The sequence below is a fragment of the Trachemys scripta genome, chromosome 10 (genome assembly GCF_013100865.1).
Source record: "Trachemys scripta elegans isolate TJP31775 chromosome 10, CAS_Tse_1.0, whole genome shotgun sequence".
In the NCBI taxonomy this organism is placed as follows: Eukaryota; Metazoa; Chordata; order Testudines; family Emydidae; genus Trachemys; species Trachemys scripta.
In genome coordinates this window covers 6,842,812-6,866,089 of record NC_048307.1, presented here as the reverse complement: position 1 = coordinate 6,866,089, position 23,278 = coordinate 6,842,812, and the positions used below count along the sequence as shown (strand labels likewise).

Here is a 23,278-nt window from a genome sequence, read left to right as displayed (position 1 = left end):
CACCCACCCACAGCACCATGGTGACTCGCTTCGGCGTGCCTTCGGGTGTATGACTTGTACTCTGCTGGCCGGTACAAATAGCACTGCTCGTCTTCAGTCCCACCCCTCGCAGAGCTCAGCTCTGCACTGGTTTGTCAGCAGTGGTATCGCCAATCCCAAATGATCAGCAATTGCGAGTCAGGCTCACCAAAAAATCCTGAGATTGGCTTTGAAGTCATGAGATTATGGAAAAAGACTAGCTTTGGTGTTCTTTTTATTTGCCTGCAGCTTTTTGAGCCTTTATGGTGCACTGGGGTCACATTCGGATGCTTTCTCCGCAGCCACGAGGGCTAGAATGAAGGCGGAAATCACCACATTTCCACTTGACTCCAGGAGCTGGGGCTTTAGGGAAAACAATAATTATCATGAGACTCATGACAAAAGCCTGAGAGTTGGCAACACTGCTTCTGCAGCATCACGAATGCCCTGCGACGGGCTTCTTTATCAGCGTGTCTCTGATGAATGCTTCCAATCGCAATGAGATACTCTAAAAGCTGCCCCCATGGCCCCCATTTCTAATCTGTACAGGGAGAAGCCTAGAGAAGTTGGGAAAACCAAAGGTTGTTTTGGAGCGCTGTTCATGTGCTTGAAACACAGAAAGAAACACCAGACATCCAGTGCTATATGCATTGCTCTGTACATACGTACCGGAACCCTATGGCCTTGAGTCAGCAAACACTTACTTAAGGAGCAGAGGTTTAAGCATGTGCTTAAATGCTTTGCTGGGCTTGAGCCTCTATGAAGATTAAGCTACAATCCTTCCTTAGTTCTCCCTTCTTCTGCAGCGTTTACAAGCTCAGTAAAATTGCTGCCACCACCCACGACACAAAAAGCACAAACTGCTCCGGACAGAACCAGTGCCAGCACCTCCGGTGCAACTCCGGATAGCTGGTGTTTTGCTGAAAGCCCCAGCTCCTGGAGGTGACTGCATAAGAAACTCAGTTTTCCAGCCCTCAAATAGGGTCACCAACAGTCCCTTATTACAAGGCACGTCCCTTATTGTTTCATCGCTGTACAAGAAGATTGGGAGTTCCTGAGTGCTGCAAAAAGCGGCAAGTAATACCCTGCCGAATGTAGGCAAGTGCTGCTTAGTATGATGATGATGATGATGATGATAACTTAGCCACCATGTGAGTGCGACCCTGGCATTTCAGAGCATAGACCAGAGGTTCTCAACAGGGCTCCGGGGGGACCGCGAGCAGGTTTCAGGGGGTCCTCCAAATAAACCAGAAAACAAGGCCAGCATTAGACTCACCGCGGTCCAGGACAGAAAGCTGAAGCCCAAGCACCTTAGCTTCGTGGGGCCCCCTGTGGTGTGGGCCCCCTGTGGTGTGGGGCCCCAAGCAATTGCTCTGCTCGCAACCCCTTAACTCCACCTCTGGCTTTTAATCTACTGGATAGGCAGAAAAACAGTTGCTGTGGCACAGGTGGGCCACAGAGTTTTTATAGCCTGTTAAGGGGTCTCAGAAAGAAAAAGGTTGAGAAAAATCAGGCCTAGACCATCGCAGTCTTCTGCTTAGCATGCTCAGCGTAAGTGACAGAAGAGGAAGCCGTGCTTCAGAGGGAATGACCAGAACTGGGCAATTATCAAACGATCCATCCCCCGTCGCTGTCGGCCAGTCCCAGCTTTCGGCAATCAGAGGTTTAGATGCACTCAGAGCATGGGTCCCTGACCATCTTGGCTAATGGCCACGGATGGATTGATCTTCCAGGAACTCATCTAATTCTTTTCTGAACCCAGTTACACTTTTGGCCTTCACAACATCCCCTGGCAACGAGTTCCACAGGTTGACGGTACGTTGTGGGAAGAAGGGCTTCCTTACGTTTGTTTTAAACCCGCTGCCTGTTAATTTCAGTGGGAGACCGCTGGTTGTTGTGTTATGTGAAGGGGTAAATAACACTTCCCTGCTCGTTTTCTCCACCACACCACTTGGGATTTTCCAGCCCTGTGTCATACCCTCCCCACCCCCAGTCGTCTCTTTTCTAAGCCGAACATCCCTGTCTTTTGCATCTCCCCTCCTAAGGCAGCTGTGCCTAGGGCAGTTGTGAAAGGATCCGGCCCAAGTGTGTGTGTGTGTGTGTGTGTGTGGCGGGGATCAGAATCCACCTTCTTTACTGTCCGGCTGCCAAACCTCTTCTCTGGGCAGAGAAGACACTGGCTCAGACAGGGCTGAGAATTCATTGAGGACTTTATATGGCAGGAGTGCCCAGCAGCCCCACTCAGGATCGGGCCCCCCTGGTGGGACGCCAAAGACTTGGCAGAACCGAGGTGGGGAGGGGAAAAACTACATCTCCCAGGCACCCCCGCGCCCCGGCGCATGCTCCCAGCAGAGGCCGGACTCGGGAGCCGCGGAACGCTGGCCTTCTTCTCTCCCCCATTGTCTGGCTCGCTTTCCCCCGCCGTCGCTGATTGGCTCGGCCGGACGTCGTTCACCCCCCCCCCCTCCGCCTCCTGATCGGCCCCTTCCCCTCCCCCCGCCGCATCCAGGCTGCGGGCTGGCGGCGCGGGGCCGGCCGGGTGCATGGGGCAGGCGAGCCCGCTGCCTGGCTGGCGTTGCAGGGAGCCCGGCGGCGAGCGCCCAGCCCGGCACGATGATGAAGTTTCGGTTCCGGAGGCAGGGGCACGACCCCCAGCGGGAGAAGCTCAAGCTGGATCTCTTCGCCTTCAACAAGGTGGGCGCGGCGGCGGGAGTCGGGCAGATCCCCCCCCCCAGCGGTTCCTGGGGTGCTCGGAGCTGTACTCCGGGGCGTGGGGGTGCAGGGAGCCCGTGCAGCGCCTGAGCCAGCAGCCCCCCCACCCCCTGCTGTTGGGGGGCGCTCGGGGGGCTGCAGAGGGGTCGGGCTGGCTGGGGTCCGAGCGCATTGCAAAGCCAGGGCCGGGGCTGGTGGCCGCTTGCCCCGCGCCCTCTCCCCCGGCTCGGGCTGGAAGGGCTGAGCCGGGCTCTGTTGTGATGCTGTTGGTTGCGTTTGCTCCTCTCTCGGGGCGTTTGTCCTCGCCTCGCTTTCCCCGCAGGCCGGGGGGCCGGGCTGGAGTTTGTTGCAAGAGCGTTTTTCTTGCAGCGTTGCGGGGTTGCGCTTGGCTGCTTGAGACTGGGCAGGGGACGCAACTTGCCTTGTTTTTCCGGTGTGCACCGCTGAATTTCGGGTGCAGGGAAATCCCACGTCGGTTCCAAAAGCTGAGCCGTCCCCCCCAAGTCCCCCATTTGTGCATCTCTTCCCCGGGCCATCCATCCTTCCATCTCCCTTGCAGGAGTCCGTCTCTGCATGTGTCTTGCACGCTCCAGCGAAACAATAGCTCGAGGAATACTCAGTCTCCAGAGAGCAGACTTGCAGGAAAACAGGCCAGCCTGGTGCGGGTAGGGCTCCGGCTTGAAACAGTTAGTTTTCACTTACTCCTGTCCTCAGACGTGGTCTGGAAACAGGCTCAGGGGCTGTTTGTATGGGAGGAAATGGAGCTCATGGGTAGATCAGCACCTGAGTTTTATTCTGGTGCAGAGACTGATAAGTGGCCTGGCTTTTGGCGGTGAAACTCTGCAGCCAGTTCTGATGCATCTCCGCAAAGGGGGCTTTAAAATGCCGAATTCCCTTCTGAGCTGTGTGCTCCCTTCCCCTTTGAAGGGGCAGAGCTGTGTCCCTTTGATTTATAGCCCTTTTCATCCTGGACTTTTGTCTCTTTATTGTGCAGGCTTAATAAGCCTGCTGGGATCTTTACATGAACCTGGTAAGTGACTGGTGGGGGGAGTGATCCAGAAGAAGACCAGGGATCCTAGGAGGGGGGCGGCGCTCTGTGGACAAATGCGTGCGCTCTCTCCCTGAAAACACTGACATTCTGTTCCTTCCTTTATGGCCAAACGGGACTCCACGGTCCTTGGCCTCCTGGCCACAAACACATTTTATGAGGCAGCCAGAAGCCGTCTCGGTAGAAATGCTGTAAATGTGGCTGCACTTTTGCTTTCGCATCTCTCACTGGGTCGCTTTAGGGGCTCCCCAAGCTCTCCGATCTGGGAGGTGGAGGGATCCCCCTCCCTTGTGCTGCACACACCTGCAACTTCTGATCGGCACCCCCTAGGCACAGCTGTGTGCACTGGGTTTTTTTATGAAGATAAATAAAATCTCCCTGCTCGCTTGGAGTCCATCCCGAATGAGCGCATCAAAGGTTGATGCTTTCTCAGTTCTGCCACTTGCACGCTAAAGGGCAGGGATAGCTCAGTGGTTTGAGCATTGGCCTGCTAAACCCAGGGTTGTGAGTTCAATCCTTGAGGGGGCCATTTGGAGATTTAGCTGGGGATTGGTCCTGCTTTGAGCAGGGGATTGGACTAGATGACCTCCTGAGGTCCCTTCCAACCCTGAGATTCTATGATTCTGTGAAGGGAGGTCAGTTCCACCTTATTGCTTCTTTAGCTTGGAAGCGAATGCGGCATGATCCTGCTGTGGGACCCTTACTTGCTTTGTGCAAACGTCCGTGCTCGTGGCTTGACAGGCTGTGCGATACTTACAGGAAGAATGCCTGCTGCTATACGGTCGTGGAGTTGTAGGTCAGAACTGGCAGTTCTGACCCAATGACTGTGTCTGGCCGTCTCTTCCCAGCCTTGCTCTGTTCCCTAGTGCTTGTCCTTCGGTGTCTCATGGATTGCAGTAATACTGAAGTAGAGAGCAGGGCCCCACTGTGCAGTCGCGGCCCCAGAGAGCTTGCAGGGCGAGTGGAAAGGGGAAACCAGCGGAAAGGTGATGACTTGCCCACTGGCACGCAGCAGGTCAGTGGCTGAGTTGGGGAATAGAACCCAGGACCTGAGTCCCCGTCCGGAGCTCTGTCCACCTCCCATGGGCTCGGAGCTCTTGCGTGTTGTCTGTATGTTTCACAGGACTCTCACTTGCCCCATAAGGGAGGTAGAGCTGGACCTTAGTGGTGACGATTTTTCCTTGAAAAGCTCCTCGTGGGTCTGAAATGGGGATAAAACACCCCTGTCTTGGGGCTCGTCCTGTAGGGTTGTGGAGGTTTTGCCCACCTTCTCTCGTGGTGTTAATCTGTTCCCAAAGCGAAGCTGGAACTTGCCTAACGAAATAGGGGATGTGAGAAAGCAAGCTGTGGGGACCCACAAACCATGAGGTGCCTAAATGGCTGGGGGGGCCCCCCCCCATGCTTGGTGGCCCCACACTTCCCATGTCAGGCTGTGTGGCTGTACTGCTGGCTTAGCACACTAGGGCTGTATGTGGATTGAGGTGGCTTGGGAGAGGTGGCTCAAGAACGGCCTGCTTGGGGAGCCCGACATTTCTAAAGCCAGCCGTGGCTGGGGCTCCTAGTCGAACTGGAGACCAGGATTCAAAGGGGTGTAGTGATGCAGACGGCTTCCAAATCAGCCAGCTGTGTGTTTTGGACTTGGGAATGGTACTAGTACTTGAGTCCTGTAGCCAATTTGTTGGCTGTTCCTTTCTTTGCTAAAGCTCCCTCCTTAATATGTGGGTCTCCCCAGTGGGGCTGGGGACAAAGCCCTGAAGGATTCTGGGGCTTGCGCTACCTTTGATCTGCAGTGGATTTCCCATTGATGTCAAATAGGAAAAATGAGCTGTGTATGGAGGCTTTTAAGTCTGCATTTGAAATGTACAGTGACTGTGATCGCATAATCTCCTCCTCTAGTTGTGCTAGGGAATTAGACAGTCTTCCATTAATCTCCTGAGCAGAAAGAATGGACCACTCCCCTAGCAGCTAACTCCATTGGATAGGATTGGCACGCAGCTCGGTTCTGGGACATAGCCTGGATATCTCTGGCAACTGGTGGGGCGCCAGGCTCGGAACCTCCCGGTCTCTTCTGCAGCCTGCCAGAAGCCGTTTCCTTTGCTACCTTCACCTCCGCAAGCAGCTGTGCTTTACGATGACTAGCCTGCCCCCAGAGGAGTGAAATGCTGGACGCCCATTGACTTGCAATTGGGTTTTCCATCTGCCTTGAATGAAGGATCCGGAGGGAGTGGCGGTAAACAGCAGCTCAGGAAAGAGGCAAAGCTCCACTCTGCGTGATGCTCCGGCATGTGGGGACGTCTCTAAATGGCCAGGAGCGTGGCTATCAATGAGACAAGCTTAGCTGATCTGGGGTGGGCGTGGCCAGCGTTATAACTGGCAGGCCCGTTGTGCTCCGTGTTCAGTATGGGGAGCGTGACCATGAAGCTGAGCGCGGTCTGAACCGATAGTGACTCCTGTTGTGGTGCTTCATGCTGACAGTTGTGAGCAAATATTGGTTTTATCCATTCCTGTTAGCATAGGCAGGCTTAATGGTCTGTATGCCTGGAGCTAGCCATGGAATTCCGATGCCAGCAGGAAGCTAACGGAGACGGTATAGATTCAGCTTTCATAAACAGATGCACAGTGGCCATCTCTCGTGCACTGGCTGTGGTAGCTCTTGTATTTGCAAGGGATTGGGTTAGATCTGCCGGGGTCTCTGCCAGATCATCGTGATCAAGGCTGGAATACTAACTGATTGCTTTAGACGCTGCATTGTCCATGTCCGAAATGGGTCAGCCCAGCCTCTCTGCCTCTGCAGACCTGGGGACGGTTTTGGCTGCAGCTGAAAACCAGTCTGGCCTGGATACTTGTCCCAATTGCACAGTGACCTCCCTAAAGGGTAGCCTCTGCTACAGAAGCCAGGAAATGCTGTGGGTCAAATGCAGGGCAGAGCGGTGTACAAGAAGCTCTGTGGCCAGTGCAGTTGGTCTCTAACTGCCTTCTCGTCCAGGGCCTGATCCCATGAGGTAGGATGTTCTCTCCATCCCAACTGAAGCGTAGGCAATGGCTCTGTTCCTTGCGGGGCCCAGAACATTAGAGATAAAGGCCTGGACTGATCAATGCTTGCAGACATCTGCAAAGGAATCCAGATGGCTCTGAGGCCGAGCTCGGGCACCCATCCTAAACCGTTTGGACAATCAGTGAGCTTATATCGTCCCCTCCCACAGCCCTGACATCAGTTTGTGTTTACAGAACCTTTGTATTCACAGTGAGGCTGCAGATGGGAATAATTCCAACTCTGCCCCTGGAGCAGCTGCGCCAGTGCAGGCAAGGACGGGAACGGGGCTGCACTGGAAGAGCTACGTGAGGTTTACTCTCACTTGGAATGGAGGCAAATGCCAATTGGCTCAGTTGGCGCAAACTACTGTAGCACAGCGGCCCTATGCAGTGTGGCCGTGTGCCTTGCCCGTGCTATAGGCAGGCCTCTGTAATCGGTGACACGGGACCTGATCCTGCCGACGATTCCGGTCCTAACGTTTACTGCCTGGCTAGTCTCACGAGGAGCGTTTGCAGGATTGGGTGTATGATTTTTATCTTTGTGTTAAACCAGATATGTTCAAGGCTGTTACAAGCTGCGGGGGTGGGGGAGCATGGTGCGGTTCTTGCTTTGAGTCCCTAGGCAGTTTTGTCCAGTGCTGGGAGGCCTGGGGAAAGCAAGATTGCTCCGAGGGGCTTTCTGTGGCTGCAGGATTTGCATGTGGCTGGGGTCTCTGCTGAGGAGAGGCTCTGAACTGTGTTCTGCTCCGCTGAGCACTTCGGGGTAGGATCTCCACCTTACTTCTATTAAGACTCTTTCCCCCCCCCCCCCCCGCCCCTCCCAGCTTGCCTGAAATCTGATTTGTATCTGCTGTAACCAGGCCCGGAGCTTGAGTTCGAGAAGGCGGCCTCTGCGTGCCAGATACAGCTCTTGGGGATGTCGTCTGGTGTGGCAGGGAGGGAGGGGATGTGTTGTACTACGGGCTTGGGTCATACGGAATAGCTCGTTAAGCTGTCGCTCTGACGAGGAATTTTAAAGCTCTCTGTGGATTTAGTGGCAGAAGGAAGATGTTGGGGAGGGGTAATAGTGGAGGCTTGTAGCGGGATTAATGCGCTAACCTTTCACCCTGGAGACTTGTCAGTTAACAAGTAAAATGCGTTGCCTCTGAATCTGATCCCTAGAGGTCACCGACTCTCTCACTCACTGCATAACTCAGGCAGCCCATGCACGAGACCTGCCACTCCAGTGCCAGGTTCCATTGGCGCCAACGGCTCCTTGCTGGCACTCTCATGCACTGTGTCTATGGCTCTCCTCTTCCTCTCGCTCACTGTCTCCGAGAAGTACAGAGTTGTCTGACTACAGGCCTCTTCCAACATCAGATGGAGGTTGGGGGGTGGGCCCCTGATCAGTGGGGAGAAGAGCATCTCGCGGGCAGTGACAGATCCTGATTCCAGCGGTAGGACCAGTGCTCTTCCCAAATAAGCTGTGTTTCTGCACGGCCCAGTGGCTAAACTCTCTTTTAGCCTTGTCAAAACACAAGATTTACTCAGTCCCCTCGGGGTGCTTGACAGCTCCCTGAAATCTGTAACTCACCAGAGCTTTGGCTCAGTAAATCTATAGATGCTGAAACCTGGGGAAGGGGGTTGGTGGCACTGGGTGTCTCTCTGTGTGTAGTATCTGGGGGGAGTTTGTAGATCCTCTAGCTTGTCATTGATGAGAAGGAGCTCATCTCCCTCCCATCACACCTATTGATCTGCTTTGGTCCTTCTTGTTGCCCCAGGTCATACTCATGGTCATGAATGACGTAATCTGACTCCCCAGTGTTGTTCCATCACACGGGGATGAGGAGCAAGTGACTTGAGCCCTATAGCTATTTTCTGCTATATTCTTGAAGCTATATTCTGGATGGCTCAAGCACCAACGGTGCTCCTCTAAAGGAGGGCTGACTATGGGGAACTAGCTCCTGGGCCCTTTTCCCCATTCAATGGCAACAGAATGAAAAGGGTTGGCCTGACTCTGAGGTGGCCTCTCATCCTGGGGCACTCGCTAGTCTAGAGAATGGTGCGTGGGTTCTGGAAGAAGGAATGTCTTGAGGATGGAGTGATGGCCACTTGTAAACAGGTGCTTTAAAGGGATCTGTTGTGGATCAGAGCTCCTTGTCTCTTTCTCTCCGTTCTGGTTCTGAAAGAGTGTTAAACATAAGAACGGCCAGACTGGGTCAGACCAAGGGTCCATCTAGCCCAGTATCCTGTCTTCCAACACTGGCCAGTGCCAGGTGCCCCAGAGGGAATGAACAGAGCAGGTAATCATCAAGTGATCCATCCCCTGTCGTACATTCCCAGCTTCTGGCAAACAGAGGCTAGGGACACCATTCCTGCCCATCCTGGCTAATAGCCATTGATGGACCTATCCTCCATGAATTTATCTAGTTCTTTTTTGAACCCTGTTATGGTTTTGGCCTTCACAACATCCTCTGGCAAGGAGTTCCACAGGTTGACTCTGTGTTGTGTGAAGAAATACTTCCTTTTATTTGTTTTAAACCTGCTGCCTATTAATTTCATTTGGTGACCCCTAGTTCTTGTGTTATGAAAAGTAGTAAACAACACCTCCTTATTTACTTTCTCTATACCAGTCATGATTTTATAGACCTCAATCATATCTCCCCTTAGCCGTCTCTTTTCCAAGGAGAGAGATGATTGTTCAGGCCAGTTATGGATTTCTGAAGGTCCTTTCTCAAAATAACCCAGCTCCAATGCAGCTAGAAATGAAGCGCCTCATTTTCAAGAAGATGGGTAACTCCTGACCAGAAGAATGCACTGCGTCTTGTCCAAGTGGGGCCTGGTGGTGGCAGTAGCTCTGTGCCAAGATTCTACTTTGTCAGTTGTTGGCTGTAAAAGTGACCACAAAGAACGATTCGAGAACAGATCTAGGAAGAGGAACGCAAACTGTGGAATGCAACCAGACAAGAGGAAATGGTTCTTTCCCTGAAAGGCTTTGTATGAAACCAGACAAGGGGAGTGGGGGAGGCCATGCTAATGACAGCCGTGATGCCTCCGCTGATATTTGGAGTAGTTATAATCAGGCTCTCCTTGGATGTCATGGTGACAAGTACAGTGCGAACCGGATCTGCTTTGAGCAGGATGGGCCCATGAGCTTTGGTAAGCTGCCTCCAGACTCATCATGGATTGTCCTGGTGCTGCCGTATTCTCCAGATGTGTAAAGTGCTCAAATATTCAGCCCTCTGGGTGGTTCTTCCTAAGCTCCCTAGAAAGATGCATAAAGTATTGTACCCTTGGTTCAGTGTTGCTTCCCCTTAGTGGCTCGATGACCAATTAGAGCAGTGTTTTCTCAAGGACGGGTCGGTGGACAGGCACTGGTCCCTGAGATCTCCCTGACACAGTTTAGGAAGGCAGCAAACCGGTCCCTGGTATCAAAAAGGTTGAGAAAAACGGAACGAGAGGGCTGTTTGCAAGCTGGCTGACAGCATGGAAAATCTGACCCACTGGCCCTCTGAAAATGACGACTCCCTGGCCAGCCGGGCGGGGACAATCCCAACCGCGTGCTTGGCCTCGACACATTCTTTATTCATTTGAATGTTCATAGTTCCTCCCGTTGGAAGGCTTCAAAGCATTCTAGCCTCCCCCAGGTGAGGAAACACCATCGCCACTCAGATCCACCTGCCCTCCTCAGGTCATGTACAGATCTGTGGCAGGGCCAGGAATTTAATCTAGCAGCCCTGTCTCCTGCCTTGATATCTGAATTCAATACCAGATACAGCTGCTGTTCCCTCCCTATCATTATTGTTCCTCTGGCTGGAGAGGGGGAGCAGCCATCTGAGTTGCTGCACCGGAACTCCCCTTCCAAATAGGCCGGGCTAGGAATCGGGTGTTTGCAGGAAAATGGGGAAAGAGCTAATTAATTAGCTTCTGTAAGGAATCCTGCAGCTGGCAATGAAGCAGCAGGCCCCACCCACTGACTGCTTCCTGGATTCCTAGTTATCCCAGGCCAGTGATGGAGCTGATATTCGAGTAATTAAACCAGGGTGAGAAATGCAGCTGGGTGGCTGTTAAACTGTCGTGCACCAGCAATACCTAGCTCACTTCATTGGTGTGTGGAAACCCGTCCAAAAAGAGACCACCAGTGCAAGGGAAGCGCTCTGAGCAGCTGGAGCGTGAGAGAAAAATAGTGTTTGCTGCTGACGGCTCGTAATAAACCAAATCTGCAGCTCCCAGTGGGAAAACCGGGGGAGGCGGTTTGAGAGGTGGGAGCACTGGCTTTTGGGAGCTGGGGGAAACATAAAATGGCAGATGGCTAATGTCAATGTGTGTGTGGTAGGGGGCAAGATACTAATCTGTGGCTCGTTGTAGCTCAAGAGAAATGTAAGGACGTACTGTTTGCATCTGCGGTATGTCCTGCTTTAGGTTGAAAGGGAAAGGTTGTCTCCTGACCTGGCAGGTTGATCATCTGGGAATACTCTGGCAGGTGTGGGCAAACTACGGCGGGTGGGCTGGATCCGGGCCACCAGCCATTTTAATCTGGCCCTTGAGCTCCCGCTGGGGAGCAGGGTCTGGGGCTTGCCCTGCTCTGGCGCTTCTGGGGAGCAGGGTCGGGGGTCACTCTGTGCAGCTCCCGGAAGCAGCGGCATGGCCCCGTTCCGGCTCCTACGCGTAGGGGCAGCCAGGGGGCTCCGCTCTGCACGCTGCCCCCACCCCAAGCACCACCCCTGCAGCTCCCATTGGCCGGGAACTGCGGCCACTGGGAGCTGCAGGGGCGGTGCCTGCGGACAGGACAGCGCACAGCGCTGCCTGGCCGCGCCTCCGCATAGGAGCCATAGGCGGGAACATGTTGCTACTTCTGGGAGCCGTTTGAGGTAAGCACCGCCTAGAGCCTGAACCCCTGAGCCTCCCCCAACACCCCAACCCCCTGCCCCAGCCCTGATCCCCCTCCAAACCCCTCAATCCCAGTCCAGAGTACCCTCCTGCACCCCAAACCCCTCAGCCCCACCCCAGAGCCTGCACCCCTGGCCAGAGCCCTCCCCCCATACCCCAATCCCAATTTCGTGTGCATTCATGGCCTGCCATACAACTTCTATACCCAGATGTGGCCATTGAGCCAAAAAGTTTTCCCACCCCTGCTCTATGCAGTGATGTGTCTTAGGGGCTTATATGATCCCCAGTCCCATAATATCCGAGCGCCTTGCAGTCTTTCGTGCATCTGTCCTTGCAGGTAGGGAAATATTAATGACCATTATATAGATGGTGCACAGGCTAAGTGACTTGCCCAAGGTTGCACAGGAAGTCTGTAGCAGAGCAAGGAATTGAACCTGGGTCTTCTGGGGCCTAACCACTGTGTGCCATTCCCCTCTCGGTGAGTCGGAGATGAAGCCTTCAGTTACAGAGGGAGCTGCATACCCGTTTTATTTCAGCAGTGATATCAAATCCTTTCTGTCCTGGGTGGACTCAGGGGATCCCGTAGCCTTTGATGTAGGAGATTTGTGAATGTTTCCCCTCCAGTCACCCCTTATGACTGTGCAGTGTCTTGTCAGGAACAAAGAATTTCCTTGTGCAAGGGACTTGGGAGAGCTGGGCTGAATTCCTAGCGCTCATGCTGACCTATGACCTCGGGCACTGTTCCCAACCTAGACTGTGGGTGACACTTCCCCTGTGAGAGCGGGTGTTGAAGACTGTAAATGTCACTCGCTACCTGTGAGTAGCTCGTTGGTGTCCTACGCTGGCTATCTCCAGCCCATGTGTTGGTGCTCCTCTGCTGGCAAAACAGCCTAGTAGTTAAAGCAAAGACTCTCCTGGCTCAGCCACTTACTCACTTTGAGACCTTTGGCAAGTCACTTAGCCTCTCTGTGGTGTATTCCCACTTACAGAATGGAGACCTACATCCCAGAGGGGTTGGGGGCAAACTGATGGCTGCAAAGCACTAGAGGCCCTTGGCTGGAAGGTGCAGAGGGAATGTGGTTAGTACAGAGCCCTGGAGCTGAATGGCGGGTCCGCTGGCTCTCGTCTAGCTCCAAGGAGCCTGCATTCCAAACACTTGCTTCATACTCAGTGACTCCTCTCCTGTCCCCTTCTTCCTCCCATGGACTGTGTCTTCAGCCTAGGCCAGTGGGTGCAGTACTGACTCTGAGCAGTGGCAACCACGTTAACAGTCAATGCTATCGGCTGCAGAATCTGTTTTCCTTGGTCTCATCCATGCAGTCACCAGGCCCTGCCCTGCTTAGCTTAAGAAATCTGACCGGCCAGGGTGGCATGACAACAGGGAGCCTAGAGCTGTCTGACTTGGTGATGGAGTCCCCCGCAGGAGGAGTAACATTGGCACCCATGCGTCTGACGAAGTGGGTATTCACCCGCGAAAGCTTATGCGCCAATACATCGGTTAGTCTTAAAGGTGCCACAGGACCCTCTGTTGCTTTTTACAGATCCAGACTAACACCGCTACCCCTCTGATACTTGGCACCCAAGTCTTTCGAAGCTATCCGATTGCTATCTTTCAGGGTGGGAGAGAGGATACCCATGCCCTGCTCCCTGGATCGCCTTTGCCTGACGGCTATTCACTGGAACTCTCCACTTGAAAATGTGGCAAACTTTAGTGCTGGTCCCAGCCCTGTTCCCAAGAGAATTGTAGTGGTATCATGTCCAGTGCATCCTCAAGTGCAAGGTGACAAGGTGTCCCTCTGTCCAGGGTGTGAAGCCCCTGCTGTCATATAGACCCAGTCCCCAAACCTGGTCTTCGTCAAGCTAGAGCGTTGCGTTGTTCCCATGGCATTTCAGAGTCTTTCCACTAACCTTGTGTGGTGCTGTTTCAGAATATCTTGCAAGTAAAGAGAGCTGTTGGTCTCTAAATGCCAGAATAACACTAGCAAATCAGCGCTTTACGATTCGTACTTACCATGACCAGATCCTGAGTCTGTTCTGTGTTGTTACTTTGCAGAGTAACCGTGTGGGCCACTATTTCAGGGGGCCCCTATTTGGTGGTGCTGCAGTTGGTGTCTGTGCAGTGCATTGTCTTCAGAACAAGTCGTATGTTTCAGATGGGGCTGATGACTGATTTCTCAAGGGTTTTTGCCCAGCCATCCTCTGACCGGCTTCTGGCAAACTTCTCCCACTACCTCTCAAGCAGCCTTGTTACAATCTGATCATGTATTTAAACATTTAGTTGTCCTTGGACTGTAAGTTTACAAAAAAACATTTTTTTTTTCCCTGGCCTTTCTTTTGTACAAGAGCATCCGTAGTTGGGTCCTCCTCTAACTCCCTGCTACGTACTGTTGGAGAAAATACTTTGGCATTGAAAGGGGCACTTGGAACATCTGTCGCCCACAGCAGCCAAGAGGAAGCAGGAGGTTAAGATCCACTAAGTGGATGCAAGGGTTAAGAGTCTGTGTGTGGAAGGTGCAGTTGGGAAGATCCTACAGACCATATGGTGACACTATGGCTATGTTTACACCACAACCTGTGTCAGCAAAACTTATATCACTCAGGGGTGTGACTGTGGCCCGCACCCCCCCCCCCCCCCACGAGCGATGTAAGTTTCACCGACATAAGCGTTCGTGTGCATGCCGCCATATCGGTGGGAGAGCTTCTGCCGCTTCATGCAGCGGCATGTGCGTATAGACATGGCCTTATTCCTAGAGCCAGTTGTGAAGCACTGGGGAGAGCCTTCTGTGTGAGGGGCCTTGGAAATGCCCAGTATTCAATGCCCCTGCTTGCGGAGATGGGTTCTGTCTGTGAGCATTAGGGAAAGGGGTGCCGGAGCTGGAATGAGCTTCCTTCACTCTGGGTAGGAGGAATTAACTGGTCTGTACGCTGAGCCTGTAATAGGGTCTCTTGCTGACATCCCTTCCTGGAGAACTTGTCCGTTAGGAACACTTTCGATGCAAAAACAGCCTCTGTTTCTCTGAGTTGGCAAGTGGATTGAAGTTCATCCAATAATCTAGATCCAGTTGCTAAGAGGGGTCCTCCCTCTAGCCAGCCTTTATGCTGGGCTGTCCCCTAGCTCTGGTTGCGGGTACCTAGTAGAATGCCCATATCCCACTGCCCACCTCTGCTCGGCTGCAGGCGTGAGGAATATATTCCCTGGGTGGTCGCGTTCAGAGCTGCACGCTGATCGCCAAGGGGAAGTGGGGAGCGTTTGCTGAGCGAGAGCGAAGATTCATTCTCTTCCTGTACTGAGCTCAGATTGACCCTGACACTTGAGACGGAGCTGGAATTCGGATACTTGCACGTTGGTCCTGGGGGAAAAAAAACAAAACAAAAACCCCAGTCCTTGGATGGAGCGCTGCTGGGACTGCTTAGGGGAGGTGGGAGGGAGCGGTTGCTCCAGGCGGCTCTTCCAGCCAAGCCTGATTAATCTTTTCTCTTCTTCCTCCCTTCCACTTCTCCTAAAACGCGGCCTTCCAGGAGGCCACTGGGGTGGGAGCAGCGCTAAGGGAGGCTGCACCTGCACTACGTGGGCTGTGTCGACTCTTATTAACCTTCCTGAAAGGAAGCTGTGGCCAGTAATAGAAGACCGCCAGCAGTCTAAGGAGTGGGGCTGTCTATCCAGGGCTGCTTCTTTAGCGGCTGCTGGGAATGAATCCTAGCTGCGAAGACCAGGCTTGGGCCGGAGCCACCGCAAATCCGGCGCTGCCCTCCCGGTTAAGGCTCACGCAGGCTGTTTAAAAGGCTTTGATGAAGTCAGTGGGACGCACAGCGATTGGCCAGCCCCCGCTCACCTGGTTATTCCAGGCTTGGTAGCTGCAAGGTGTCTTGAGCTGCGGCTCTTAAATTTGGCTGCAGTTTACAAGCAGTGTGGAGCTTGGACCTACTGTCTCCCTGTAATGCTCCTGCCAGTCTGTGTCTGGGGCAGGGCCCGGCTTCCCACGTTCTGGACCGTGCCAAGCCCAGTGGGCCCTGATCCTTGGCTGAGCTCTGAGTCACAAGTCCTTCTCTGAGGAGTAGGGAAGGCGAGGTCTGCCTGTTTGCAGACAATGCCAAGGCTCAGGCTTGGCCAAGGGCTAGAAATGTTAGATGAAGTTATAGCGGGTGTGGTCCTTGCTTAGCCCCCCGGGGCAATGGGGCAACAGAACTGCCTGGCACCGCCGGCACATCCCGTGAAAAAGGCTTTCAGGCAGGTGCTCAAGGGGGAGTCAGTCTCTGAGCAGCAAGTGAGCGAGAGTCCCTCCCCCTTCTCCCCAGCATTGCAGGGAAGGGTGGCATGTAAATTGTGAGATCTTCTTGGGCCCCGTAAATAGGGACGCAACTGAACTTATTTTTTGCATGCGCTGTCCAAGCCTATGGAGGCAGCACCGGCCGAAAGCTTTGGGATGGGCCCCGTGTAACCATCTCTGGGGGCTACAAGCGAGTCCGCCTCGCACCGCTGAACTCCGTGGCATGTGACGCTGTCTCGTTTCTCTTGTCTTCCTCCTAGACCGTGGAACATGGGTTCCCCAACCAGCCGAGCTCTCTGGCCTACGACCCCAAGCTGCGAATTATGGCCGTTGGCACCAAATCGGGAGCTGTGAAAGTGTATCCTTTCCAGGACTCTCTGGAGAAGAGCGGAAGGTAGGGTCACCTCCTGCCAGCTGGGGAGCAAACTCGCTGTAGCTACAAATGGGCCTGATGTGGCCGCTTCACATGGCTCCGGTGTTGTGTTGGTCTCATTCAAACTCTTTGGCTAACTGTAGACACTGGCTTGGTCTTCTCTGTTCACCTTGGTAGGTGCTAGCTAAGCATTTCGTATGGTGTCTCAAGATACCTTGCAGGCCAAACAGCTGGGACCTGCGGGGGGTGATCCAGCCTTGACTTTAGGTAGAAGCATTCCTTACTGGCTCGGGAAGGTGTTGGGACCACTCTACGCGAGGGCTGTATTTCAGCTCAGCCCACTGCGGTTCCGGGATTAATATGGCAGCTGATCTCGATTCAGTAGCTCATCTGCGGCTTTGAAAACTGGAACCTCTGGCTGAGAGCCTGTAGTGTTGGTCGGGAAAGTGGGGTTTCTTCTCCCATGAAATAGCCTCGAGTATTGTGAGCTTCCCAGCGGATGTCCTGGGTCTCGGACCCTGGCTGACTGCGTTGTCCAGATGAGAGTGAAAATTCAGGCTTACAGGATGGAACTTTGAGTTACTTGTCTCTGCAAAATCTCACAGCAATGATTGCAACCAAGCTTAAGACCTGGATTAACTGCTTCACTTCGGTGCCCACCCAGGGCCGAAGGCTGCATAGCCCTCTTGGAAGCAAGGCTAGGCTGTGTCGTGAGCATTGTAACCCACTGCGAACGGGTGGGTTCTTGCTGTGCCCGCGAGTTTGCTAGTACCCGGCTTCTTGTGGGTGTGGGTTGTTTATACGCATCTAAAACTTGGAAAACAAGGGTGCCGTTCTGTTCCCACCTTTTTTGGCAGGCGAGAGTGGAGGGGACGGAGGTGGAGCAGAGTGGCTCGAGGTGGGTGGGAGGACAGCCAGCATCTGGGAAAGGTGTATGTGTGGAGGGGGTGTATGTAGAGCTTAACCTACTACCTCTCCAGGTGCCCACATTGGAGGTAGTGGTTGGAGCACAGAACTGGAGCCCAGGACCTCTTAGTTCTGACACTGATCCCTTCTGTTCATGGGTCCTCGCTTGTGCCTCTAGTTTTCCCCATCTGTTAAGCAAGGGTGATGGTGTTTACCTGCTTCCCAGGGGTGGTGTTCCGTAAGGGTTAGTCACCACGCCTTGGGGATGGGAAGTGAAGTCACGGCTGCATGGGCCAAGTTTGAGGGTGGGGTGGGGGAGGGGAAGGCTGCTTGTGCTCCAGATAGGGTGGGCGGGTGGGAGCGCCCGCCCTCTCCCTGCATGGGTGTTGCTGCAAATAGGTCTTGCCAAAATTCCAGCCTCTGCACTCAGCTGTCTGTGCAGAGCAGTGACTCAGAGTTGATCCTCCAGCTCTCAGTAGGAGCATGGCTTTTTCCTCTTCTAGCATGTTTCCTACTCCGTGCCTAGCAACCGGCCCTCTGGTAAATAGCTGAATGGCCGTGTATGGGCCTTGGCTTGGCAAAGTGGTCATAGAAACCAGCTTGTGAGTAGGGGCAGACGTGGAGACAGTGACCAAACGGCAGCCTCGCCTCTGATGCCAGCGAGCCTTGCCATCCTGTGCTCTCCTCCTGCCTCCAACCGTGGTGGCAGTGGCTTTCCTGCCATGGTGCTACTTTCTGCCCTTAATGGACAGGGTAAAACTGTGCCCATGTGAGCCAAAGTGGCAACCTCATTGAAGCTCTTGGATTTCCTTCAAGTGTGGCAAACCAAACGCCTCTCTGCGACCCCTCACTTCAAGCACAAGCCTGCCCTGTTAGCATAACCTGGTTATAGCTTTCCCTGGGCATCGGGGATCTCTCCATGGAGAACTGAATCCGGGGTGGGTGGGTGTGTGTGTGTGTGTGTGTGTGTGTGTGTGTTCTCCAAACTCCTCATTCCCAAGGGGTGGGGAAGGAAACAGCTGAACTTGCTCAATCTTCCAAAAATACGGCATCTGACTTATGAATGGAGTCCACCTCCGCTCTAAGTAGACGTGGTGTCATCGCTCGCCGTGGAACGGTGCCCAGGGGAAACGGCAGATCAGGCACTAAAAACTGACATTCCCGGATCCCGCTGGAGAAGGAGCAGATGTGTCTGTTTCTTCCTCCTCCTCCTCCAACAAACCTTCAGTCCAGGGGGTTATTTAAGGAGCACAAATTGCAGGCTGAGGATGGCAAATTGCAGAGGTGGTTGGGGAGAGCAAGGCTGGTGGGGACACACTGGGCCAGCTGCCAGCTGGGGTGCCAGGTACTTGGTGTTTAAAGCTCCTTGCCCAGTGTTTGTCTTTTTGTTGTTCCACCTCTGCAAACAATCGGTGGGGAAGGCGAACCTGAAATGGGGACCACTAGCCCGCCAAGTGGGCCCTCTCCCCCGGACAAATAGGGCAGAGTTATTAGACAGCAAGGTCTGGTGGATAAGGTACTGAGCTGGAGATCTGGGTTCTACATAGATTGGCAGGACTTTGGGGGCAGGAACTGTGGGTGTTTTTTGTGTGTGTGTGTTCTGTTTGTACAGGGCCTAGCACAGTGGGGTGCTGACCCATGGCGGGCTCATAAGTGCTACGTTGATACAAATAATAAATGTGTCCATGCATGGAGTGCACAAGTCTGTGTCTAATTAGGAGCTGGATTTCTCTCTGAAAAAAATAATACACGTACATCCAGCTTAAACTGCAATCAGTTAAATGCTGAGGCCCACCCGATTCTTGTGCATCACGCAGGGCTTGGACAACACTTCTTAGCAAATACCCTGTTTTGTTTTGGTTTTTTTTCTCCAGTGCAGAGGAAAGACTCCTCTCTAGAGGCAAGACATGGGCCCAAACCACAGCCTTAGAAATGGGGTATCTGCATGCGGTCTACCAGCACATCTCTCGCAGGGATGCCGCTATGCAGAGGAGGAACGCCCTGGACAGCAGCCTAGTGACTTAGGCTGGCGTTTTCAGGGAATCAGGATGCCGTCTTACGGGGACCCTTTGGGGAAGGGCCTTTCCCAGCTCCGAGGCTAACTGGCTGCCCCTGAATCAAGCGTCTGTCTTGAGCCATTGTGGGCGGGGGGGGCGGGGAGCTGACCCATTGTATCCAGGGCATCCTTGACCAGTCTGCTGCACGTAGCCAAAGCCCCTCGGAGGAGAGGGGAGCTGGCAAGTTCTGCGAGGCCTGGCAGAGAGCGTCCTTTGTTGCTTGCTGTGTGGAGGGACTTCAGAGGGCTTTCTGGCTGTAGGCCAGGAATCAATTTGTCCCAGGGGTTTTGAGGCCCTGTTCTCCGGGCCCCGCTCCATAGGAATGCGAGGGGGTGTTAGTCGGAAATCAGTCGGACGTGCCGGACAGGACAAGGTGCAGAGCTGGCCCTTCCCTGGCCTGTCCTAGCCGTAGCATCTCCTCCCGGCGCCACTGCAGCCTCTCTGCATGGGAGGGGGGAGGAAATCGAAGACCCAGTCGCTGTGTGCACACCCGAGAGGAGCTCCCTTTATTCAGCGTCCTAGCACAATGCTGGCATTTCTTTCCATTGTGCACCAGGCCTGAATGCCGGCCCAGCTGCGATGTCGCTGGCCACGCAGCCAGAAGATGGCTCTGTTTGTCCCCAGAGTGGAGAGTTTAGTTGACAGGCACAACAGACTGTGTGTGTGTGTGTGTGTGTGTTGGCACCAATACGTTGCCCTGGCAACTCGACCCCCTCCCACGTCCCAGTTATACAAAACTGACCTAGGAGCACAGATGGACCTAGGAGCACTCCTACGGGGTGACGTGCAGTAACAGTACGAATAACTAGGCAGGGGTGGCCTCAGTGCCTTTTCCTCTCGCTCCATCCTGGTTAGGGTTAGCAGCATAAAAGGTCCTCTCTTCACCGCCACAGCAAAGCCACCGTTGCCAGGTCACGTAGCCTGTATCTGAAGCTATTGCTTTTGACAGGGCTGGCTAGAGCCGGTTTAGCATCGGCTGGGTGGATTGCACCCAGCAAGGAATCGCCTCAGTTGGGTAAGACTGAACGTCTGCCACTTAGACAAAGTGAGCGGCTTCCCGTTCCCCTTGCTCCCAATCTCCAAGCCCACTTCTCCACAGGAGCAAGAGCTCAGTCCAGGAGGGTCAGCGCCTGCTAGCTCAGAGCAACGGGTGGAAGCAACGTCCTAACTAACCGCCGGCTGCACCAACTGTTTCGTTCCCTTTTTGTTTTAAACCTGCTGCTTATCGATTGAATTGGGACCCCTGGTTCTTGTGTTGTGTGAAGGGGTAGAGAACGCTTCCCTGTTTGCTTTCTCCACACCAGTCATGATTTTATAGACGTCGATCCTCTTCCCTCCCCCCCCCCCCTCTCTCTGTTCCAAGCTGAGGCTCTTCAGTCTCTCCTATGGAAGCTGTTCCATCCCCTGATCGTTTTTGTTGCCCTTCTTTGTACCTTTGCCAATTGTGAGATCTCTTTTGAGATGGAGTGACCAAGTCTGCATGCAGTATTCAAAGCATCAGTGTCCCATGGATTTATATAGTGGCATTTTATTTACTGTCTTATCTACTATCCCTTTCCTAATGGTTCCTAACATGGTTAGCTTTTTTTTTTTTTTTTTTTTTGACTGCCACTGTACATTGACCAGATGTTTTCAGAGAACTATCCACAATGACTCAAAAGTTCTTTCTCGTGTGGTAACAGCTGATTTAGACTCCATTTTGTATGTATCGTTTTGGGGAAAAAAAAAAATCCCATGTGCATTGCTTTGCCATTAGCAACAGTCAATTTCATCTGCCATTTTGTTGCCCAGTCACCCAGTTTTGAGAGATCTCTTTTGTAACTCCTCGCAGTCAGCTTTGGACTTACAAAATTACTCAAGATAGTTCTCCTCTGCCAACTTCACCACCTCACGGTCTACCCCCCTTTCCAGATCATTTATGAATGTTGACCAGCACTGATCCCAGTACAGATCCTTGGGGGACACAGCTATTTACCTCTCCACTGTGAAAACTGCTCATTTATTCCTACCCTTTTTTCCTATCTTTTAACTAATTACTGATCCATAAGAGGACCTTCACACATATCCCATGACTGCTTACTTCTTGTTTCAGAGCCTTTGGTGAAGGACCTTGTCAAAGGCTTTCTGAAAGTCCAAGTACACTGTATCCACTGGATCACCCTTGTCCACATGTTTGACCCCATCAAAGAATTCTAATAGATTGGTGAGGCATGATTTCCTTTTACAAAAACCCTGTTGACTCTTGTCCAACAAATTGTGGTCGTCTTATGTCTGATAATTCTGTCCTTTTATTATAGTTTCAGCCAATTTCTTGGTACTGATAGGTTTACTGGCTTGTAATTGCCTTTTTTTTTTTTTAATCAGCATTTCGTTTGTCCTCCAGTTATCTGGTACAGAGGCTGATTTAAGCAATAGGTTACATACCACAGTTCTTCAATTTCATATTTGAGTTCCTTCAGAATTCTCGGGTGAATCCCATCTGGTCCTGGTGACTTATTGCTGTTTAATTGTCCGATTTTGTTCCAAAACAATCCGTTCCTCCTGAGTTGGCCAAAGAAACAAGCTGCGTATGCTGAAATGCAGGGGCCTGGTTTTCACTCGGACTGGCTCCATTGGAGAACTGGGTTCCAGCTTCCCCTCCTCCCACAGCAACTCCGCTTTAGAAAGCTGCAGCCCCCTCCCAGCAGACTCCTCCAAGGGGGGGGGCTTGTTCTACATTGGGGTCGGCAACCTTTGGCCTGTGATCCCTGGATGACTGTTAAGCTGTTTCTGCAGAGAGAGGTGCCCGGGGGAGACTTCGTTGAGGTTGGGGAATGGGTGGCTGGATCAACCCTTCATTGCTGGCCATCCAACGATTGAAGGCACTGGGGCCAAGGCCATGCAGCAGTGACTTCAGCACCCCTCGATGTGGGGGCTATGGGTGACTCTCCTAGCCTGACGTGGAGGCAGAAATAGCTTAAATCAGTCTCTTCCTATTGTGGCTTGGGCAAGGCTGGTTTCTACCCCCAGTGGCTTGAGGTGTTGTCAGGAGGCTGCTAAATTCCAATGAATCTGGATACATACCTGGGCCTTGTCTAGAGCTGCCGTGTGCTATTAAGGAAGCCTGTCATTCCAGTTCACAACGGCCTTTCCCTTCTCCAGGGGCTGTTCACAGAGGACTGCTCTCCTTCTGGGACTGCAGTGGGGTAGAGGGAGCTACTGGAAGCCTTCTTAGCCTTGTGTAGCCAAGAGAACAATGCAGCTGTGTCCATTGGCACAGGGAGACTAGACTCCAGTTGCCTCTAGTTACCTCGGTTAGCGGTACCTGTTAGTGACCCGTGCAAGCCTGCTTGTGAGGACAGAAACAGACCTTTGTTGGATGCCCTCCTGTCTTGCTGCCTCCCTATCTGGTGACACACCACGGCTGTCCTGTAGATGAGGCTAAACCTACGTCAGGTGCTCCAAATGATTCACTAGCAGTAACTAGTGGAATGGTGACCACTGGCCCCTGTCACACGTCTGGTGTTAACCCCTTAAAACCCTGACTGGTGGGGGAGGGAGGAGGAATGACCTCTTCTGGGTGTCGTACACCTATTGCACCCTGTTACAAGAGATCACACCTGGACTTGTGTCTGGGAGACTCATCTCATTGGCCGGCAATTTACTGCTAATTCACCTTCAGCGGATAAGGCTTATTGTTGAAAGCAGATGTCAGTGGCTTGGTCCTGCAAGAATACTTGTCACTTTCTGAATAATTCTGACCCGAGGTGATCCCTAGGCAGCCTGGTTATCCGTCGGAACCCCCTGTATTTGAGGGCAGGTTTCCCCTCCGATAGCATGTAACTTAACTTCTCCACTGGCAGTGCTGGGGTGGAAAGGGTGCTGGTGGTCTTACCCACTGTGGCTCAGCTTACCCAGGGCATAGGGAGGCTCGCTCTTGAGCTGCTGCCGGTGAAGCTGTACAAGGAATAATGAAATGGTGGGGGAATGCCGGGGGGCAAAGCTAGTGCAAACA

At 53.1% G+C, this 23,278-nt stretch overlaps 1 protein-coding gene across 3 annotated transcripts in view; it reads left to right on the top strand.

Moving 5' to 3' along the window:
* Positions 1 to 2,492: 2,492 nt before the first annotated feature.
* LLGL1 (LLGL scribble cell polarity complex component 1) overlaps positions 2,493 to 23,278 on the top strand; it is a 63,867-nt gene continuing 43,081 nt past the window's right edge. The window contains exons 1-2 of one of the 3 annotated variants that reach the window (XM_034783419.1): positions 2,493 to 2,712; positions 16,209 to 16,306. In XM_034783419.1, coding sequence (XP_034639310.1) covers positions 2,632 to 2,712; positions 16,209 to 16,306 — 179 coding nt within the window. In that variant the 5' untranslated portion in view covers positions 2,493 to 2,631. Of the gene's footprint in view, positions 2,713 to 4,641; positions 4,794 to 7,185; positions 7,336 to 16,208; positions 16,307 to 23,278 lie in introns of those variants that run through there. The other 2 variants (XM_034783418.1, XM_034783420.1) reach the window with 2 other exon arrangements.